The sequence below is a fragment of the Aquarana catesbeiana genome, linkage group LG05 (genome assembly GCF_042186555.1).
Source record: "Aquarana catesbeiana isolate 2022-GZ linkage group LG05, ASM4218655v1, whole genome shotgun sequence".
In the NCBI taxonomy this organism is placed as follows: Eukaryota; Metazoa; Chordata; class Amphibia; order Anura; family Ranidae; genus Aquarana; species Aquarana catesbeiana.
Window position 1 is genome coordinate 32,131,250 of NC_133328.1, and position 21,647 is coordinate 32,152,896.

Consider the following 21,647-nt stretch of genomic DNA (forward strand, 5'->3'; position numbering starts at 1 on the left):
TGCGACACCTACGAACACCAAGTGCCAGAGGTTCCTGTCGAGAGCAGCATACCCATCAGCCAAAGGAGTAGACTGCCTTCTTCACCCATGGAACTTTCGACTAGGGTACATATTCCCACTGACTCCACTAATTGCGAGGTTCCTCTCCAGACTCAGGAGGTCTTCAGCCTCAGTAATAGCAGTGATTCCCTTTTGGCCCAGGAGGCCTTGGTTCACGACCCTACTGCAGCTCAGCTTAGAAGATCCGCTACCACTCCCGCTGACTCAGGATCTACTTTACCAAGGACAGTTCTTTCATCCGGCTCCTGAGAGACTGCACCTAATGGCATGGAGGTTGAGAGGAATAGGTTTTTAGAACAAGACTGTTCCCAGGAGGTTGTTTCAACATTACTCCCAGGCTAGGAAGGGCACGATTAACGTCACCTACGATAAGGTATGGGAAAGGTTTGCATCTATGGCTCAACAGAATAGCTGGGATCCACTATCTCCAGAGGCACCACAGGTCCTGGAATTTCTTCAAGCAGGCCTAACTAGAGGGCTAAGCTCAAGTACCCTTAAAGTACAAATTTCAGCTATATCTGCAAAGACGGGCTTCAGATGGGCCTCACATCCTCTTCTAGTCCAGTTTATGAGGGCATGTGTAAAAATCAGGCCTCCAAGAAGATCAGTGTTTCCATCATGGGATTTATCAGTAGTCCTAAATGCACTGTCAAATCCCCCCTTTCATCCAGCTGACTCTATCTCACTGTGGGACTTAAAACTAAAGTTAACATTTCTCATCACTTCAGCTAAAAGAGTCTCGGAGATGCAAGCGTTAATGATTACAGAACCCTACATGGTCTTTTACTCTGACAGGGTGGTACTGAAACCTTCATACCACTTTACTCTGAAGGTGGCAACATCCTTTCATTACAACCAGATCAATCTTCCGATCTTCAAAAAAATGGAAGTGTCCCTCGGGTGGGGTTTTCTAGGCAGCAAAAATTTGTAGAATAATAGTACATGGATTGTAATTAGTTAATCTTTATTGATAACAACCATAAAAGTTTGGCAGTAGTGTTGTGTAGTAGTGTGTAGCACCTCATTATATATAAATTTTTCTACAGCACACTTATCCTCTGAAGATGACCATGATAGGTCGAAACGCGTCAGTTTGTGCATCATCAGAATTTTGGCCAATAAATGCTGTGTTATGATTGTGTTCAGCCTCATTTGTGTAGGCTTTTTATATCTCCTTTACTACAGTTTGTATTTTAAACACTACTGCCAAACTTTTATGGTTGTTATCAATAAAGATTAACTAATTCTAATCCATGTAGTATTATTCTACAAATTTTTGCTGCTTAGAAAACCCCACCCGGGGGACACTTCCCTTTTTTTGACACTATTTGGGGTGTGCAGCATTTTTTTCTTCTCTCCTATAAGTGTCTTTCCCTTTTACAATCTTCCGATCTTTACCAACGAACAGGGGCAACCACATGCCTTGGATATAAAGTCCACTATTAGCCGCTACCTGACAGCTACAGCCTCTTTTAGAAAAACTTATAATCTATTAGTGATTCCTCATAGAGGCAGAAGAGGTCACATTGCATCATCTCGCACTATCGCATCATGGCTGGTCAAATCCATCAAGAAAACCTACGACATTCAAAATCTACCAGTACCTGGAGGCATTAGAGCTCACTCAACAAGGGCAGTGGCAGCTTCATGGGCAGCATATTGCAGGATTTTGTCGGAGGCAATCTGCAGGGCAGAGACCTGGTCTTCCAGGCATATGTTCATGTCCCACTATAGGGTGGGCTCGGCCCAATTATCAACAGTAGATTTCGGAAGATCCATTATTCGGGCAAATTCTACAGCTATGTGACAAAATAAATGCTACCTTTTACCAGACTGGCGAGTTATTTCCCAGTGTGTCCTGCCATGATGCGTCAGGAAAACGGAAAATTGTATACTCACCTTTACGTAATTTTCCTTTCCCGGCGCATCTTCATGGCAGCACACAGCATCTCACCCTTCCTTAGATAATAGCTACAGGGAATGAAGTGGGGTGCCTCTCATTCAAATTTACAGTTAACCAATCCTGTCAAGTTGTGGGGACGGAGTCACAACCCAGTGTGTGCTGCCATGAATATGCGTCAGGAAAGGAAAATTACGGAAAGGTGAGTATACAATTTTCAGTTTTGTAACCGTTTGAATTGCAGGTACTTTTCTTGTGCTCAAAAATGAAATCATCTAGTTTGTTGCTGTAGGTCAGGGGTCTCCAAACTTTTTAAACAAAGGGCCAGTCTACTGTCCTTTAGACTTTAGGAGGGCCGGATTGTGGCCAATGGGGATAGAAAATGTCCCAAGCCCCGCATCAGTGAAAATAAATATGGCCTCAAGGTTAGTGGTCAGTATGAGGAGAAGTGCCCCATCATTCTTAATAGGAGGAATAGTATCCCATCATTGGTATCAGTGGAAGTCATAGTGCCCCATTGCTGGAGCCTCATATCATTGGAGGAATAGTCCCCCAAGGGCCGGATAAAGTTTGGAGACCCCTGCTGTCGGTCTTTGGCTGGCCATAACTTATGCAATTTTTTTTTCTTTCAACCACTGGTTAAAGAAAAGAAAATTGCTCCATTCCCCCCATCAACACAGTCAGTATTGATGGGGAAATTCCTCACACTGTGCTATGCCGGCAGCTATAACCGCTGGCAAAAAAACAAAAAACGATAGGTTGGTTGTACTGAAGTACAACCAGTTGCCAATAGATGGATCGAAATTTGTCCGGTTCCTGTTGAACCAGGCAAATTTCGATCCTTCTATGGCCGGCTAAGTTTTCTCTTTGCTGCAGTATTGGTAAACTTTTTCGGGAGGGGGGGGGTTCCTTTTTTTAGGGCTTATGAAGACAGTCGTTGTTGTCAAATGCTGGCTTTTGCCTTCAAAGAAAAGAAATATGAAATAGAGCCAACAAAACTGTCATCCACACTACACCGTTGAAGTCTAAGGATGAGCTCCGGCTTGTTCGCACAGCCCACGTGCAGAGCCCGCCAGGAAGTCGGCACTGCGCTGTCCTAGTCACAGGCAGTGAGACATTTCCTGATCTCTGCAGCTGCGCATCAGGACAATGTCTCAATGCCTGTGATTAGCGCAGCGCAGTGCCAACTTCCTGGCGGGCTCTGCACGTGGGCTATGCGAACACGCCGGAGCTCATCCTTATTGAAGTGGATGGGATGCATGTCAAACACAGGAAAACAATGCCATATGACCATTCCCTTAAAGAGTAATTTCACTTTTGTTGAGAAAAAAACATTCCACTCTGGGTGATCTATGTACATTACATGAATTTTAACAAACTATGTTGCAGATTCCTACCTTTTGTTATTCTGAAGAAATCCCTGTATGTCTCTCTGTGCCCATGTGGGAAAGTCTAATGGGAGCAGTTTCTTAATTATCAATCAGCTGCAGCAGTTGCAGAGCACTAATGAGAAAAGCTGAAGGGATTGTATCCCTTTAGACATGATTTCCTATTGGGAGTATCTCAACAACATTATTAGAACTGATAACTGTATTCGTGTCACTGGTTCCCACAAAGTGTCAAAAGTGCCAGTTAGGCTGGCCATACACGGTCGCATTTCGAAAGAATTTTCTTTTGAATATCAGAAAATTTCTGCGTTTTGTGATCCAAAGGTGCCACTATTGATTTCGAAATTCGGCCAGCCAAGCCTTCAATTTCACCTCATGTTGCCACAGAAAAGAATTTTCGTGGCTGAGAATCTTCTCTTCGTTCTGGGAATTTTCTTTTCTTGCACATGCGCATTTCTTTTCCGATTACATTTCTCGCACGATTCTCCCATCATTGATTAGAAAATCGTTTGTTTTTCAGAAAATTTTCAACATGTCCGATTACTCAAATTTGATTGCAGCGCTTAAATCGGCTGTTGCTGCCGCCCACTAATGGTGCGAAATACGAAGGAAAATTCTTAGATAAGATTTTCGAAAGAAAATTCTTTCGAAATTCGACCCATGTATGGCCTGCCGTAGTGTCCGATTGTCAGCCGCAATAAAAGTTGCTGATCGCCACCATTACTAGTACAGAAAACATAAATTCCAATATATCCCATAGTTTGTAGACGCTATAACTTTTGTGCAAACCAATCAAAATACGCTTATTGGAATTTTTTTTTTTAACAAAAATATGTAGTAGAATACATATTGGCCTAAATTTATGAAGAAATCAGATTTTTTGGAAAATTATTTATTTGATATGTTTTATAGCGGAAAGTACAAAATATAGTTTTTTTTCTTCAAAATTGATGGTATTTTTTCATTTATAGCGCAAAAAAATAAAAAACCGTAGTGGTGATCATTTGATCACCGCTACGTTTTTTATTTATTTGTCACTTTAACTGACAATTGTGCGGTCATGCAACGATGTACCCAAATAACATTTATGTCATTCTTTTACCACAAATAGAGCTTTCTCTTGTTGGTGTTTACCAACGAGAGAAAGCTCTATTTGTGGGAAAAGAATGACATCAATTTTTTTTGCATGACCGCGCAATTATCAGTTAAAGTAACGCAGTGCCCTATAGCAAAAAATGGCCTGGTCATGAAGATGGGCAAAAAATAAAGGTATACCTGGTCAACCTGGATACACTAAATGGTTGCAATGATATGCACAGTTTTGTTAACACGTATCAAAGTTGCAAAATTGGACTTTGTCGTAAAGGTTTGTTTTGACCGTGGTCACAAAAGGGTCAATCTTGTAAAAATTGTTGCAGAACTAAATATCTCAGCAAGTTTTTTTTCCAATACATGCCAAGATTTATCTTTTTCTAAATGACTTTTTGGATGATTGCCAGCAAATGGGAGGACTTTTTCACAGCAAAATCTCCAGGCTCCAGGAGGTTAAAAAAGAAGCGTTTATTTAAGAAGAAAAAGGAAGCAATGTGGACGTCTCTGGTTTCTGGTCTTCTGAAATGTTGCGGCTTTCTGAGTATGTCCCACAAACCACATGAAAGTGACAGCATCAGGCTGAGCCACACGGCCGCTCCAGAGCCAGGAGTCGAGCTGTTCCACTTAGAACTTCAAACCAGCGAGCTCTTGATACGTGGCCACAAATTACATTTATTTTATTGGAAAAGTACTGAGCCTTGCTTTAGCTTAATGTCTCCCTTCTGTTCCATTTCATTTTCATTCTATGAAACGTTCATGTATATATATTTTTTTTAAAGATAACAGTGATCTGTCAGTGATTAGCAGTAGCTTTCAGTTATTAGCATTAACGTAAAGTAGAATTCTGACCAACACCTAAAAGATTACTTCTTAAAGGATCTAAAACTCATATTTAGAATATGGGTACTGGTCAGCTGAGTTAATAAGTGCTGATAAGTATACAGTAAATTGCAGGCACGACATACACTATATTACCAAAAGTATTGGGACGCCTGCCTTTACACACACATTAACTTTCCCAGTCTTATGCCGGCCACACACGGTTCGAATTCCATAAGAATTTTCTTTCGAAAATCGTATGAAAGAATTTTCGTATGAATTGCGCACCATTAGTGGGCTGCAACAACGGCCGATTTTCATGCGGCAATCAAATTTGAGGAATCGGACATGTCGGAAATTTTTTGAAAAACGAACGATTTTCTAATCAATGATGGGAGAATCGTGCGAGAAACGTAATAAGAAAAGAAAATTTATGGAGAGAAAAGAAGATTCCCGGCCACGAAAATTATTTTCTGTAGCAACATGCGGTGAAATTGAAGGCTTGGTCGGTCGAATTTCGAAAAAGCAATGGTGGCATCATCGGATCATAAGAAAAACAAACTTTCTGATTTTGAAAAGAAAATTTGTTCGAAATTCGACCGTGTATGGCCTGCTTAAATATATATAAAGATTGGGGTAGACGTGGAGTCACATGTACTCCTGCAGAGGCACCATCCCCTAAGAGTATACAACTATGTTTCAAAAAATACAAAAAAGAGATTTAGAACAAGATGGGACTTTGATTGTGCCTCAGAGGAGTATAATAAAAAATATACATATACTGAAATTTATAGAAAATTATACAAACTTTATTCATCTGCCAAACGGCAAAATCTTCTAAGAATGAACAGGTTAAAAATGAGATACAATTTTGAAATCTTGAAGTCAGGGTGTGCTTGTCCCAAACACAGTAAAGCAGATATGGCCTACGCATTTCACGGACAGTTCCGCTTCGTCAGGGCCTTGAGGGTAGCAGCACAGTAGATATCATATAAATTCTAGAGATATCAATGAACAACATATAAGTAACTTGATTTAGCATGAGGAATGAAAAATAAAAGAGAAAAAAAAAGGAATACAATAATACATAGATGTACATAGATATCATATATAGCATAATGCTATAATTATTTTTTCTCTTTCTCTTTTATTTTTCATTCCTCATGCTAAATCAAGTTACTTATATGTTGTTCATTGATATCTCTAGAATTTATATGATATCTACTGTGCTGCTACCCTCAAGGCCCTGACGAAGCGGAACTGTCCGCGAAACGCGTAGGCAATATCTGCTTTACTGTGTTTGGGACAAGCACACCCTGACTTCAAGATTCCAAAATTGTATCTAATTTTTAACCTGTTCATTGTTAGAAGATTTTGCTGTTTGGCAGATGAATAAAGTTTGTTAAATTTTCTATACATTTCAGTATGTGTATATTTTTTATTATACTCCTCTGAGGCACAATCAAAGTCCCATCTTGTTCTAAATCTCTTTTTTGTTTTTTTGAAGCATAGTTGTATTTCCCAGTCTTAATCCGTAGGGTTCAATATCGAACTCCCAAACTCACTCATCCATGTCTTTAAGGACCTTGCTTTGTGCAATGGTGTGCAGTCATGTTGGAACAGGAAGGGGCCATCTCCAAACTGTTCCCACAAAGTTGGGAGCATAAAATTGTCCAAAATGTCTTAGTATGCTGACGCCTTAAGCCAACCCCTGAAAAACAACCCCGCACCAGGGGCGACCCGTCCATTAAAGGCGCATGAGCGATGCCCCCCTTCCATCGCCGCCTCCCCCTATCCATGCGTCCAGCCCCTTGCAGGACGCCGGATGCATGAATTACAATGGGGGGGGGGGGGGTTGAACCACCTAATTAAAGCCAGAGGCTCTAATAGGCTTCAAAATAGGGTGGACTTGGGCCGCAGGGAATAGTGATGGGCATACCCAAGAACTTGCTGGAAATCCCCAGGATGTTGGCAGTGTATCGGCCCTGCTCAGTTTTCTGGTCAGTGGTGTATCTAGGTAGGGTGCAGCACTAGTCATTTCTGTCACTGAGGATAAGTGACAGAGGGCTGGGCAGTGCAGCACAGTGCAGGAGCAAATAGACTTGGCCTCCACTTTGGGTTGAGATGAAAACAAAGTGTTGCTAAACAACACTAGGTGAAGCAAGAGCAAAAAGACCCCAGCCTTGTCAGGCAAGCAGGAGAAGCAACGTGATTCAGCGCCAGTGCGCTGGTAGATTACCCTCCTCCTGCACATGCCTGATGCACTACCCACTAAGACTGACTCATTTAGGGACAATTGTGAGCCTGGTGGAAAAGAGGGGAAGAGAGAGGAGAAGAGAAGAAAGTGGAGAAGAGAAGAAAGAGGAGAGGAGAGGAAAGAGCAGAGTGAAGAGGAGAGGAGAAGGGAGAGGAGAAGTGAGGAAAGGGAGAGGAGAGGACATGAAAGTAGAAAGGAGAGGAGAAGGGAGGGGAGAAGGGAGGAGGAGGGAGAGGAAAGGTGAGAAAATGAGATGGGAGAGGTGATTAAAGAGGAGAGTGGCGAGGAGAAGTGAGGAAAGGGAGAGGAGAGGGAAGGAAAGTAGAAGGTAGAGGAGAAGGGAGGGGCGAGGAGAGGAGGAGGTTGAGGAAAGGTGACAAAATGAGATGGGAGAGGTGAGGAAAAAGGAGAGTGGAGAGGAGAAGTGAGGAAAGAGAGAGGAGAGGAAAGGAAAGTAGAAGGGAGAGGAGAAGGGAGGGGCGAAGGGAGGAGGAGGGAGAGGAAAGGTGAGAAAATGAGATGGGAGAGGAGAGGAAAGAAGAGAGTGGAGAGAGAAGTGTGGAAAGGGAGAGGAAAGGAAAGTAGAAGGGAGAGGAGAAGGGAGGGGCGAAAGGAGGAGGAGGGAGAGGAAAGGTGAGAAAATGAGATGGGAAAGGAGAGGAAAGAGGAGAGAGAAGTGTGGAAAGGGAGAGTAGAGGAAAGGAAAGTAGAAGGTAGAAGAGAAGGGAGGGGCGAGGAGAGGAAAGGTGAGAAAATGAGATGGGAAAGGAGAGGAAAGAGGAGAGAGAAGTGTGGAAAGGGAGAGTAGAGGAAAGGAAAGTAGAAGGTAGAAGAGAAGGGAGGGGCGAGGAGAGGAAAGGTGAGAAAATGAGATGGGAGAGGAGAGGAAAGAGGAAAGGGAGAGGAGAGGAAAGGAAAGTAGAAGGGAGAGGAGAAGGGATGGGCGAGGAGAGGAGGAGAGAGAGGAAAGGTGAGAAAATTAGATGGGAGAGGAGAGGAAAGGGGAAGGGAGAGACAAAGGGAGAATAGGGGAGGGCAGAGGAAAGGAGAGGGGAGAGGAAAGGAGAAGGGAGAGGAAAGGGAGGGGAGAGAAGAGGAGAAGAGAAGGGAAAGAAGAGAAGGGTAAGGAAAGGAGTGGAGAGGAGAAGGGAGGGAAGAGAAAAGGAGAGGAGAAGGAAGGGGAAAGAGGAGAGGAGAAGGGAGGGGAAAGAGGAGAGGAGAAGGGAGGGGAAAGGAGAAGGAAGAGGAAAGGAGAAGAGAGAGGAGATGAATAGAAAATGGAGAGGAGAGGAGAAGAGCGAGGAGAGGAAATGAAAAGGGAGAGGAGAGGAAAGGAGAAGAGAGAGTAGAGGAGAATTACTGGGGGTGTGTATTTGATTCCATTTGCAATTTACTTTATTGTACCAAATTGCACAAGGAGGTCATTACGAGGATGTAGCACTACATTATATATTATATTGTTAATGATAATGAACCACCAATCCCCTTTCCCCCAACTAGGTAATCCCAGACTTAGCCATTTGGGTGCCCTGGCGTTTTAATGAGCGTTGTCGTCTAGAACTGGAAGTGTGTGTTTGGCAGGATCACCAGGTGTAAATGAAAGAAAAAAGCATGAACAGGGAAAACGAATGCAGCCACCATATCTGAGGACTGATAGGTTGCAATATATTATTTCTTTTATTTAGATAATCTTTAATTACATCGTATGTGGGCGTTTCAAATTCTTTTACAACTTGATATTGGAGCTACACAAACACACTGTTGTTATTATTATTGGAAACTGAAAGGCAGTGTATTACAGACTACTGTTGTTTTTTTGTTTTTTTTTGCTTTCAGGTTGTGGTCTGTTGGGGTTTAAACTGCCAAACGTACTACTTTATGTAGCGCAAACAGGCTGGAAGCTGGGTGAGCAAGCCAAGAGAAAACAATCTGTAGGGGGAAGGAGCGAAGTCACAGTGTGTACTGTGCACAAGATGTGGGATTCTGGTTTAACCAACTTTTTTTTCCATGGAAATTTACTCTGGGGTAAGAAAATAGAAACTTGGACAATGTCGGCTGTGGAAAGACAACAGAGGTCGACAGAACAGTGCGATTGTTTTCAAAGCATCCTGGAAACAAAATCATGCTAGCAGCGACATTGTCAGCAGTTTATTTATTTTGTATTCAATTTTGGAATGATTTTTGTTGCCCAAGTTTTCAAAGTGAAGTCAGAAAATGTGCAACGTGCAGTGGTTGCTGATTGCTTATGGTAAAAAAAAAAGAAAAAAAAAAAGAAGAAGATATTTTAGGCTACTTAAACTGATAAGCTACTTTCCCCCAAGTTTCCCTAAACTCCAGCCTATCCCTAAACATAAAACAGACACTAACACCGAACTCTAAGCAAAAAATTCAATGTTTAATCCAGTGTTGGATAATTTAAATTAAAAATCATTACATGTAATCTATACTGTATCGCCAAAGTTTGCGATCACCCAACCATCACAACTTAAATACGCTTGTAGAATAAAAGGAGGATGGGTGGGTGCATTTAAAAAGCCCCGTGTCCTCCTAAGGTAATTGTGTATAACTAAACTGTGTGCACAAATGCACTTTATGTGGTTCCTTATCCTTACCTTGTATTCTGGATTCCAAGCAGAATGAGTTATATGAGGGAACCAACAATCATGTCCTATTCAAATAAAAAGCTTTTTAACTTATAATTTTTTTATATATAATTTCTTTGAATAAAAAATGTTTGTTTTTTTTTCAACAAAAAGTCTTGTCTAATAGTTTCTAATAATCTCCACATAGCACCACATGAAATTAGTGCGCAAAGTTTAGGTAGATAGATTTGTAGACATCCTATTCCAAAACCATGGGCATTACTGTGTATGTTAGGGTAAAATACATTTAAAAAAAATTGTAGTACATCTCTGCAATCTATGCATATTTCCCCATACGCGTTGATCTCCCAGAAATGCGCTCAGCTCCTAGGTCTTTTTGGTGGCTGACCATTTGCAGTATTTTTATGGACTGAGAGGTGGCAGCCCTGCCCAGTTTTCTTTTGCTAATCTATTCAAACCCACCCCTATGTTATTCTTCACAACATAGAGACTGATCATTATGTAGTCTAAAGATGACAACTGCAGGGGCTAAATAGACTCCTTAAATTAAGGCAGGAGGTATGTACAGGACAGCCCTGTATTTCTGGCAGGAGCAACAGGTATTTTTTTGCACTTATTGAACAGATATAACAAAATGCTTCCAATGGTATATTTATTCAAACAAAAGAGAGCAAATAAGAGAAGTACATTGTTAGGGTTTGCATACATTTTAAAGCTGAACTCCAACACTTTACGTTGGGCCAAGCTGGCCAAAATGAACTATGTTCCTCACTAACATTAAGCGCTTGCCGACCATCCACATTATACTGTGGTAGGTTGGCATAATCCCGTGAACCGTCGTAGCTATACGTCGGATCGCGGGATCAGGATAGCAGGCGCGCCCCCGGAGGCACGCGCATGCGGCCGCTGCACTGCGGGGGTGCCGATGCTCGTGGCCGACGGTCGCGATGACCACCGGCCACGAGTGATCGCAAGCACGAGAGGCAGAAGAGGGACGTGTGTGCGTGTGAAAACACACAAATCCCTGTTCTGTTCTGTGAGGAGTGACAGATTGTATGTTCCTAATAGCTAGGAACCAGGATCTGTCATTTCCTCTAGGTCAGTCCCCTCCCCCCACAGTTAGAAACACACACAGGGAACACAGTTAACCCCTTGATTGCCCCCTAGTGTTAACCCCTTCCCTGCCAGTGACATTTTTACAGTAATCGGTGCATTTTTATAGCACTGATCGCTGTATAAATGTCAATGGTCCCAAAAATGTGTCAAAAGTGTCCGATTTGTCTGCCATAATGTCGCAGTCCCAATCAAAATCGCAGATCGCTGCCATTACTAGTAAAACAAATAATAATAAAAATAAAATATTAAATATTTTTGGTAAAAAAAAAAAATCGCAATAAGCGTATATTGATTGGTTTGCGCAAAAAGTTATAGCATCTACAAAATAGGGGATAGTTTTATGGCATTTTTATTATAATTGTTTTTTATTAGTAATGGCGGCGATCTGCGATTTGCACCGATTACTGTGTAAATGACACTGGCAGGGAAGGGGTTAAACACTAGGGGGCAATCAAGGGGTTAAGTGTGTCCTAGGGAGTGATTCTAACTGTGGGGGGGATGGGCTACTACTCACATGACAGCGATCACTGCTCCCGATGACAGGGAGCAGTGATCTCTGTCATGTCACTAGGGAGAAATGCCTTGTTTACATTCCGTTCTGGGGCTGCGTGACACGATCGCCGGGAGACTGGCAGTCATCGAGTCCGTGGGTCCCGCGGGCACGGTCACGCTTTACGTGGCGGGCGCACGCACGCGCGCCCGTTAACCCTGCCAATTAAAGGGGACATACAGGTACGCCCATTTGCCCACCGCTGCCATTGTGCCAATGTATATCGGCATGCAGCATCTTAGCAGCTTACCAGTCCTTGGATGTGCTGGCTGCATTATTTTTTTTTATTTTATTTTTTTAGCCCAAGTATACCTGTTGACCTTGTCATGTCCTTGTCACTTTCTGTAAGTTGAACTGGAAACATAGAATGTTATCTTACTTCTATAAACTACTAATACTATCATCCCCCATGTAATGGAGCTGAAGAGAGAAAGACATGTTTGAATTCCAGCCTGGTGACAACCACTATGTAACTATATAGACACAGCAGATTTATTAGTCTAGCCAACCAGGGACATTAACTGAATTACCATGTGAAAATAAGGGTTAAAAACCTGGAGAATGAAAATGAATGCAGTCACCTCATCTAACCACTGGTAAGCTTCAATATATTACATTTTAGTTTTTGCTTTCATTTTTGAGTTTAGGTATGCGTTATTATGGAGTGTCCAGTAGGGGTGCTATGCCACTATTCTGGCCTTTTGGTAGGAATGGCTGGCTGTAGAGTATCTCTGCTGGTATGATGGGTTATCTGAATGTCCCCTGGATGGGATGTGGGGCATGGGAGTAATTCCCCCGGGGAGACCGAAGGGGCCTCCTGATTTGAATGGCTCTACTTGGTCTGGCCATGGGTTAGGAAGGCAGACACCCTGCAGTGTCAGTGGCCCCCTGGGAGTTGGTCACCCCAGGGGTGCTCTTAGTATCACTTGGGCTTGGGAAATACACTATGAGAAAGAGCACATGGCCACTTCACCTAAGCTTTTTTCTGTACAGGGTCTCTTTGGGCTAGGCTGGGGTACTTTTTGTTACCAGGCCCTTACCAGGCCTCAGGGCCTAGCCTATGCAGTTACATGGGCACTTATTAACCACCTCAGCTCTGGAAGGTTTTACCCCCTTCCTAACCAGGCCATTTTTTGCGATACGGCACTGCGTTACTTTAACTGACAATAGCGCGGTCGTGCGACACTACCCAAATAAAATTGATGTCATTTTTTCCCACAAATAGAGCTTTCTTTTGGTGATATTTGATCATCTCAGTGGTTTGTATTTTTTGCCCTATAAACATAAAAAGACAAACAATTAAAAAAAAAAAACAATATTTTTTGCTTTCTGCTATAAAACATTTACAATTGTAGCACCGGAGGGGGAGAGGAGACAAATGAGCAGAAGTTCCACTTTTGAGTGGAACTCCGCTTTAAGTTCACATTTTTTTTCATTTGTTTTTCATATGCACTTTTTTGTACACTTAGGCGTTTCGCTTTTTCACACCACCGCGGGTAATAAAAAAAATAATGTGTATGTATGTGAGGTAGGGTCTGTAAGCCCCCGTAAAGTGCTGTGTATAAATTGTCAGCACTATAGAAATGCCTGTAATTAAATGTAGCACCCTGGAGTTTAGGCAGGGTTGCTCCTCAAAAATGTACTTGCCAGGAGTAGTTATCCTGGTTGATTGATAGAGATCTATTGATTTCTCCCTAAGTTTGGCCTTGTTGCACTTTTCTCTTCTACCACTAGGTGGCCGGGTACTAGATATGAGAAGGGCAATGCAAGGTCAAATTATGGGTATATGGGGTATCTCAACCAATGGGCAGGGGTTTTCTTAAATGCCTTGGCCTGCTGGGAGAACCCATATATATGGGTGGAGTCAGGTGATCAATGTTCTGTGCCACCTGGATGGCTGTCTGAGTGGACATGTGTTGTACTGCCTGGGCTGCTAGGCTGTCTGAGGACCTATCTAGAAGTGAGCGAGCAGCGCAGGGTTGGGACTGCGGCTTGCAGTCCAACCAAAAGTGGCGGTTCTGCCGGCCAGAGAACCTGTCATGGTCGGAGGTAGAGGGGAAGCTGTCGCCACTAAAGGACCATCCGCCTTATTACCAGGGACCACAATGAGTAACTAAAGCAAGTAGCGGAGCAGCATTCTCACCAACCTGGGGACAGTGAAGAATCGGGAAACCTTAGCGGGTATCAAGCCAGGGACCCAGCCAGCGGAGGCGACGCTTGCAGAGAAGCCTTGTGTGTCAAGCCAGGAACCGAGCAGACCAGTGGGGTGACGCTTGAGAGGTATCTAGAGTGCCAAGCTAGGGACCCAGCAGAGAAGTGGGAGTGACGCTTGAGGAAGATACCACCGTAAAGATTGGAGGTGCTCTAGGGATTCAGTAGCAGTGAATCAGTGGGTCTAGTGAGAGACTGGGAGCTCAGTGGGCTGAAGAAGTACAAGGAATGATTGTAGTGGAAGTGAAGAGGAACCGTTAAGCTTTGCGTTAGGAATTGTTAAAGACTGTTGCCATAGGAGACAGTATTCCTGCACATGTAGATGTGGCATCTTGCTGGATGCCTTTCCCTGCATGGCTGTCCTCCTGTTGAAGTCTTGGAGTCTGCCGATTAATCTTGCAACTACCTAAGGGTGTCCTGGCTTTAAACCCTCTCTCCCCCAAAAAAGTTTGTTAAGAGAAATAAACTTTATTTAGCATTCAAGAAGTGTCTGGCACCCAATAACTTGAGCTACCTTGCACCCACCATATACAGAAGGATGTCAGCTACCTCTGGCCCTGGAGGTTCTCATTAGACCGAAGGAGGCCTGGGACCTTGCTACATAAATAAATGAATGAAAAGAAAATAGGCGTATACTTAGTAGGCAGCACTTCTGTTTTTCAGCCAAGTTTGGGAAGAGATCATGTTGACGCTAGGCCGCATGAAGAACAACAGGCTGAAATCTCGCTATTGGTCTTGATTGAGATCTGCCCATCTAAGACCTTACAGAACGCATCCCTCATAAGATCAATCATAGGAATTGTAAGTACAGTCTAGGTTTTTTTATCACGAATGCATAGACACATCTACCAGGAATGAGAATGATGTATGTTGGCGTGGGCAGAGGGAGCCTTCGAAGGTCTGGTGGTAATCCGCAGGTTTTTGGTTGCCATGGTAACCACCAGCAACCTCAGCTGGGTGTGGGCCCGAGCAGGAAGGTAAAGCACAAATCCCCATGCAGGCTGCACGCCTCATCTGCGAGAAGTATTATTTTTCACAACCGGCTTATTTTAGGTAAACATTAGGCAATCTGTCATGCTTTTTAAATAAGCAAAAGCTTGGGGATTTGTAGCATGCACCGAAAAAATGAATAAAAAGAGAAGTTCTACTTTTGGAAGTGTTTTATTTTTATAATAAACACCCATTTAGTTTAGAAATCAATTCAATGAAATGTGTTAAACTATGTATAAACTACGTTTGCCTAAAGCTAAATTCTAACCACTCAAAAGATTCATTTAATCCAGTTATGTATTCATTAAAAAAAAAAATTACATATTTTTTCAGTACCTTAATCTGGTTTTATATCATCGTCCAATAATTGCCTGGGAAACAGGAAGCAGGAGGAGCAACACTCTGAGCCAATCAAGGCTCAAAGAACATGCTTACAAAGGTGAAGAAAAGAGGGATGACCTTACCGTTAAAGTGGTTGTAAAGGCTGGAGGTTTTTTACCTTCATGCATTTCTATGCATGAAGGTAAAAAAATCTTCTGGGTGCAGCTCCCCCCACAGCCCCCCTAGCATGAAAAAGCTCAGTATATCTTTTTTTTTTACTTATCTAAAATACAGCCCAATAATTGTAATGTGCCTATGCACACAGGTGCATAAACAAGCGGCGTGCAATCTTCAGTAAAAAAAATATAGAAAAATCATCTTTTTTTGGTCAGTAATTCACGCGCAAATGCCCATTTACATATTGTGCAGAACGAAAACACAAGAATACGTTTTCGCGCTTTTGTACAAAAATGCACGCGTGTGCGTGAAATTGAAAAAAATAAAAAGTCTGAAAAAAGTAGATGCTCAAACAGGAGTATCATGTGCAAGAGGCCTAATTCTCCAATCATACGCTGAGGTGTGTCCTGAAACAGGATGTATTGGTTAAATGGAGTCTAATTTGCAGGGAGGATCCACCTGTGCTGTCTAGCAGGGGTACCTGGATCAAAGGGTTGGCTAATCGTTTGATAGGTAAAAAGTTTCTGTGCTGCAGCGACAAGAATGGGGACCTACACTTAACACTCCTTTTTTTGTAATCAAATACTTTTTTCTGACACTATTGGACCTCTTTTAAGTTTGATGTAGAGATTTGTTTCTAAAAGTCTTTAAAGTGTAACTAAACCCAAAAATAAAAATTCATAAAGTAGAGGCTTCCCTCCCAGTCCTTCCATCAATGTCATAATTTCTCTCTTATTTTCATTTGCTACTTACAGATGACACCAGAAGTCTCCAAAAACATAGCTGTGTTCCTGAGACGCACACAAAGACTTCAATCGATATAAATCTGCCCTCCAAAAATACTATACATCTCTCTCTCTCTCTCTCTCTCTCTCTCTCTCTCTATATATATATATATATATATATATATATATATATATATATATATATACACACATATATACACAGTATCTCACAAAAGTGAGTACACCCCTCACATTTTTGTAAATATTTAATTCTATCTTTTCATGTGACAACACTGAAGAAATGACACTTTGCTACAATGTAAAGTAGTGAGTGCACAGCTTGTATAACAGTGTAAATTTGCTGTCCCCTCAAAATAACTCAACACACAGCCATTAATGTCTAAACCACTGGCAATAAAAGTGAGTACACCCCTAAGTGAAAATGTCCAAATTGGGCCCCAAGTGTCAATATTTTGTGTGGCCACCATTATTTTCCAGCACTGCCTTAACCCTCTTGGGCATGGAGTTCACCAGAGCTTCACAGGTTACCACTGGAGTCCTCTTCCACTCCTCCATGACGACATCACGGAGTTGGTGGATGTTAGAGACCTTGTGCTCCTCCACCTTCCATTTGAGGATGCCCCACAGATGCTCAATAGGGTTTAGATCTGGAGACATGTTTGGCCAGTCCATCACCTTTACCCTCAGCTTCTTTAGCAAGGCAGTGGTCATCTTGGAGGTGTGTTTGGGGTCGTTATCATGTTGGAATACTTCCCTGCGGTCCAGTCTCTGAAGGGAGGGGATCATGCTCTGCTTCAGCATGTCACAGTACATGTTGGCATTCATGGTTCCCTCAATAAACTGTAGCTCCCCAGTGTCGGCAGCGCTCATGCAGCCCCAGACCATGACACTCCCCCCACCATGCTTGACTGTAGGCAAGACACACTTGTCTTTGTACTCCTCACCTGGTTGCCACCACACACGGTTGACACCATCTGAACCAAATAAGTTTATCTTGATCTTATCAGACCACAGGACATGGTTCCAGTAATCCATGTCCTTAGTCTGCTTGTCTTCAGCAAACTGCGGGCTTTCTTGTGCATCATCTTTAGCAGAGGTTTCCTTCTGGGACTACAGCCATGCAGACCAATTTGATGCAGTGTGCGGCGTATGGTCTGAGCACTGACAGGCTGACCCCCCCACCCCTTCAACCTCTGCAGCAATGCTGGCATCACTCATACGTCTATTTCCCAAAGACAACCTCTGGATATGACGCTGAGCACGTGCACTCAACTTCTTTGGTCGACCATGGCGAGGCCTGTTCTGAGTGGAACCTGTCCTGTTAAACTGCTGTATGGTCTTGGCCACGGTGCTGCAGCTCAGTTTCAGGGTCTGGGCAATCTTCTTATAGCCTAGGCCATCTTTATGTAGAGCCACAATTCTTTTTTTTAGATCCTCGGAGAGTTCCTTGCCATGAGGTGCCATGTTGAACTTCCAGTGACCAGTATGAGAGAGTGAGAGCGATAACACCAAATTTAACACACCTGCTCCCCATCCACACCTGAGACCTTACTAACAAGTCACATGACACTGGGGAGGGAAAATGGCTAATTGGGCTCAATTTGGACATTTTCACTTAGGGGTGTACTCACTTTTGTTGCCAGCGGTTTAGACATTAATGGCTGTATGTTGAGTTATTTTGAGGGGACAGCAAATGTACACTGTTATACAAGCTGTACACTCACTACTTTACATTGTAGCAGAGTGTAATTTCTTCAGTGTTGTCACATGAAAAGACAGAATAAAATATTTACAAAAATGTGAGGGGTGTACTTACTTTTGTGAGATACTGTATATATGTATATACAGGGGGTCCCCTAGTTACAAACATCCGACTTACAAATGACTCCTACTTACAAACGGAGGGAGACAACAGGAAGTGAGAGGAAATCTACCCCTAGGAAGGGAAATTCACTCCTGTAAGAGCTATTATGGGGAAAAGGTGCCTCCACTGATGCTTTATCACCACGGCTTGTTTCCACAACAACCCAAAATTTTCAAAATCCAACTGTCATTGGGACAGAAAGTGAGGTGAAATCTTCTTAACAGGGGCACACACAGCAAAACAAATGTTACAGGGGTGTTAACCCTTCCCTATGCTATCCAAAAAGCTTAAAAATAGTTTTTTTGGCTGGAGCTACACTTAAAAAATGTACCTGTTCCGACTTACAAACAGATTCAACTTAAGAACAAACCTACAGTCCCTAACTTGTTTGTAACCTGGGGACCCCCTGTATATATATATATATATATATATATACACACACACACACACACACACACACAGTATAGTTATAGTACATACACTCACACACTACTGGGCCGTACACACGATAGGATTTTCCAACAACAAATGTTGGATGTGAGCTTGTTGTTGGAAAGTCCGACAGTGTGTATGCTCCATAGAACATTTGTTGTTGGAAAATGCTATCGTGTGTACATAGCATTACAGTGACAATAACATAATGTCCTAATGTCCTCATCTCATGGCATAAGACAAAAACGCACAAATCAATATATCGAAATTGCAGTAGTATCAAAGCTCCACCTTAATTTTGCACAAAAATACAGAAGGGTGCCGCAGCCACACCGGACCCATACCGAAATATACGAGGGGAGTAACCACTCACCTAAGTCATACATGACTTCCTCACCCTATCAAACTATCTAGGGCAACTCCTACCAATGTAAGTCAGTTTCTACATAGAAGGAGCAGCGTTAATATTTTTTTCCTAGGAACCCACAGAGGGGGTAAAATTTCTCTCTACATATATATTTTCTTTAAAGCATAGAAGGGGAGGCACATGGCAAAAAGCAATGAGTCCAACTGATGATGGTGGAAACAATGATTAGACAGGGTTCTCCAACCTGCCAGATCACTATTTCAGCTCGAAGAGCCTCAGAGCAAGCGGTGGAATATGTGCACTTTGACATCTTTGCCTTTGGTGCTAGAGGAACTTGTCCCAGCGTCAATTGCCATTTAGGAAACAGAACTTGCCATGTGTTATATAGGTTTTACATGTACTGTAGAATACCTAGGTGTACAAGTGTGAAAAAACAGCTGACTGAGGTGTTCTATACCTGGCAGTGAAATATATATTCTGGAGTTGTCTTCTTAAACTTCATGTTCCATACTAAAGCGACTCCATCAGGTTCATGAGGAGCATCTTCGTTATTATTGTAAGATGCCACCATCAGCTCAGGATACTGGAAGACAAAAAAACATTTCCTCCATAAATATTGTATAAAAGAGGTCTTTATGTACAGATTAATGACTTAACACACAAAATACTGTTCTTTAAATATTGATCTTCTGTCTTTATGGAGCTGGCTTTGTGCACAGGGGTATAGTCATGCTGGAAGTATGGAACAAATCTAGTCTACAATTTCTTTGTGTACTGTAGAATTAACAGTACTCTTTACCGGAAACACCTAAATCTGGGGTGCCCACATACTCTTGCATATTTTTATGTGACTTTCAGATTTCCACGTGTCGTTATAAATCTTTATATTTTTAAACACAACCCTTAAGCCTCGTACACATGATCGGATTTTTGGCCAACAAAAACCACGGACGTTCGTCCAGAAGGGCGTTGGCCCAAACTTGTCTTGCATACACACGACCACACAATTATTGGACAACAAATACGATCGTAGTGACATACTACGTTGTTTTTCAGCTCTTTAGCGCCACCCTTTGGGCTCCTTCTGCTAATTTCGTGTTAGTAGAATTTTGGTGAGTGTTGATTCTCGCTTTTCATTTCACGCTTTTCATTTCGGGCTTTTCAGTTAGTTTCTGAATGGCCGTTCCTCAACCAGGCATGTTGCGGAAATCGGAGGATATAACATGTTATTTATTATTGGCCTTGGAGTTATTGCTTTGACATGATTTTTTTTGGTTGAATAAAGATTTGATTTGGTATATTTTCTATATTTTTGGATACACTTTTTGGTTAAGTTCTATTGGCAGATAGCATGTCTATTTTTTTTATTTTTTTTAATGCACAATAAAAAATTGTGTATAATAATACTTGGCTATATGTTTTACTTCAAATGACAGTTTGGGAGCCGGCAGTTACATTTAAAAAAATACAATGTAAAATTGACAAGGGACACCAACATAGTTGTATCTTTGATCTTAAAAACTACGGGATAATGGTGTTGTGGTAACTTGCCCAAATAAAAAAAAAAAAAAAAGCTTAAAAATATTATTCTTGACATCACTAGAAAAAAAAAGCCTTTGAAAATTTGTTTGCAATAACTCCATCAGTATCACCAGCAAAGCAGCTTCATTATTATCCCATTAAAGAAGAAGAGAATATGCACTGCATTTGGAGATTGACACGTCACGAATGTTAATTCTCCATTACGAACGCTAGTTTACAAGACCGACCGCTTCTGCTTCCGAGCATGCGTGTTTGTACTTTGGACTTTTGTCCGACGGACTTGTGTACACATGCTCGGAAAATCCGACAATACACATTTGTCCGCTGAAAATTAGAAAACCTGCCATCCAGAAAGTCCGGCAACAATTGTCCGATGGAGCATACACACGGTCAGATTTACCGCCAACAGCCTGACATCCAACATTTCCCGTAGGAAAGTCCGATCGTGTGTACGGGGCTTTAGGCCTCATGCACCGGGACGCTCACCAGCTCCTTTGTACAGAGGCGTAAAATCTCTTGCACTTTCCAATTCCTAGAGGAGCGGCGTGCAACCACCAATACAAGTGCATTACTGTACAAAATCATGCTCAGGTAATACCAATGGCTTCTGCATCAGAATTTACATATGCATATGGCGCTTCTCCCCAAAAATAAAAGTTGCATGTCTGATAAGCACTGTAAGGGCTTATGAGGCCTCCTAAGGCTCCAAAAAACATCAGAGATTTTGTACCTCAGCACACAGAAGCTGCTGTGCATCCGTGTTCATGAAGTCTAACTAGACAGTTGCTGGAATCAAAGGATAAACCACCTAATGCATGGATTGTCCGTTTTTTTTTTTCTTTTGCATGCTAGTCTCATATTGAAAATGAAGTGTTTACTAAAGTGATGAAAACTCTCATACAACAGCATAAAAATTTGGTAGTGACATCATGTGTTGTAGTGTATTTGTATTGTATTTTCAAACGACAACTGTACTGATTATTCTCAACCAGAACGCAAAAGCGAGGAAAAGAGGGCAATAGGATTTTTCCTGGTACCGTCAAAAGCATTGCAGCCAAGTAAAATCTAAATTCTTTGTTACATATTTATAGAAAATATACAATAAAGGCATAAAATCAGACATTTAAAAATAGCCCATTTTAATGGCTTAACTGCAAATATGCCGTTATACTCTCAATCATCATACTTACAGTTAAGCCATTGAAATGGGCT

General features: G+C 42.1%; 1 protein-coding gene across 7 annotated transcripts in view; it reads right to left on the reverse strand.

The window, feature by feature from the left end:
• The window catches only part of DYNC1I1 (dynein cytoplasmic 1 intermediate chain 1), a 646,676-nt gene that overhangs the window by 255,553 nt on the left and 369,476 nt on the right, over nt 1–21,647 (reverse strand). For all 7 annotated transcript variants that reach the window (XM_073629570.1, XM_073629573.1, XM_073629571.1 and 4 more), the window contains one exon: nt 19,351–19,476. In XM_073629570.1, the coding sequence (XP_073485671.1) occupies nt 19,351–19,476 (126 nt within the window). The remainder of the gene's footprint in view (nt 1–19,350; nt 19,477–21,647) is intronic.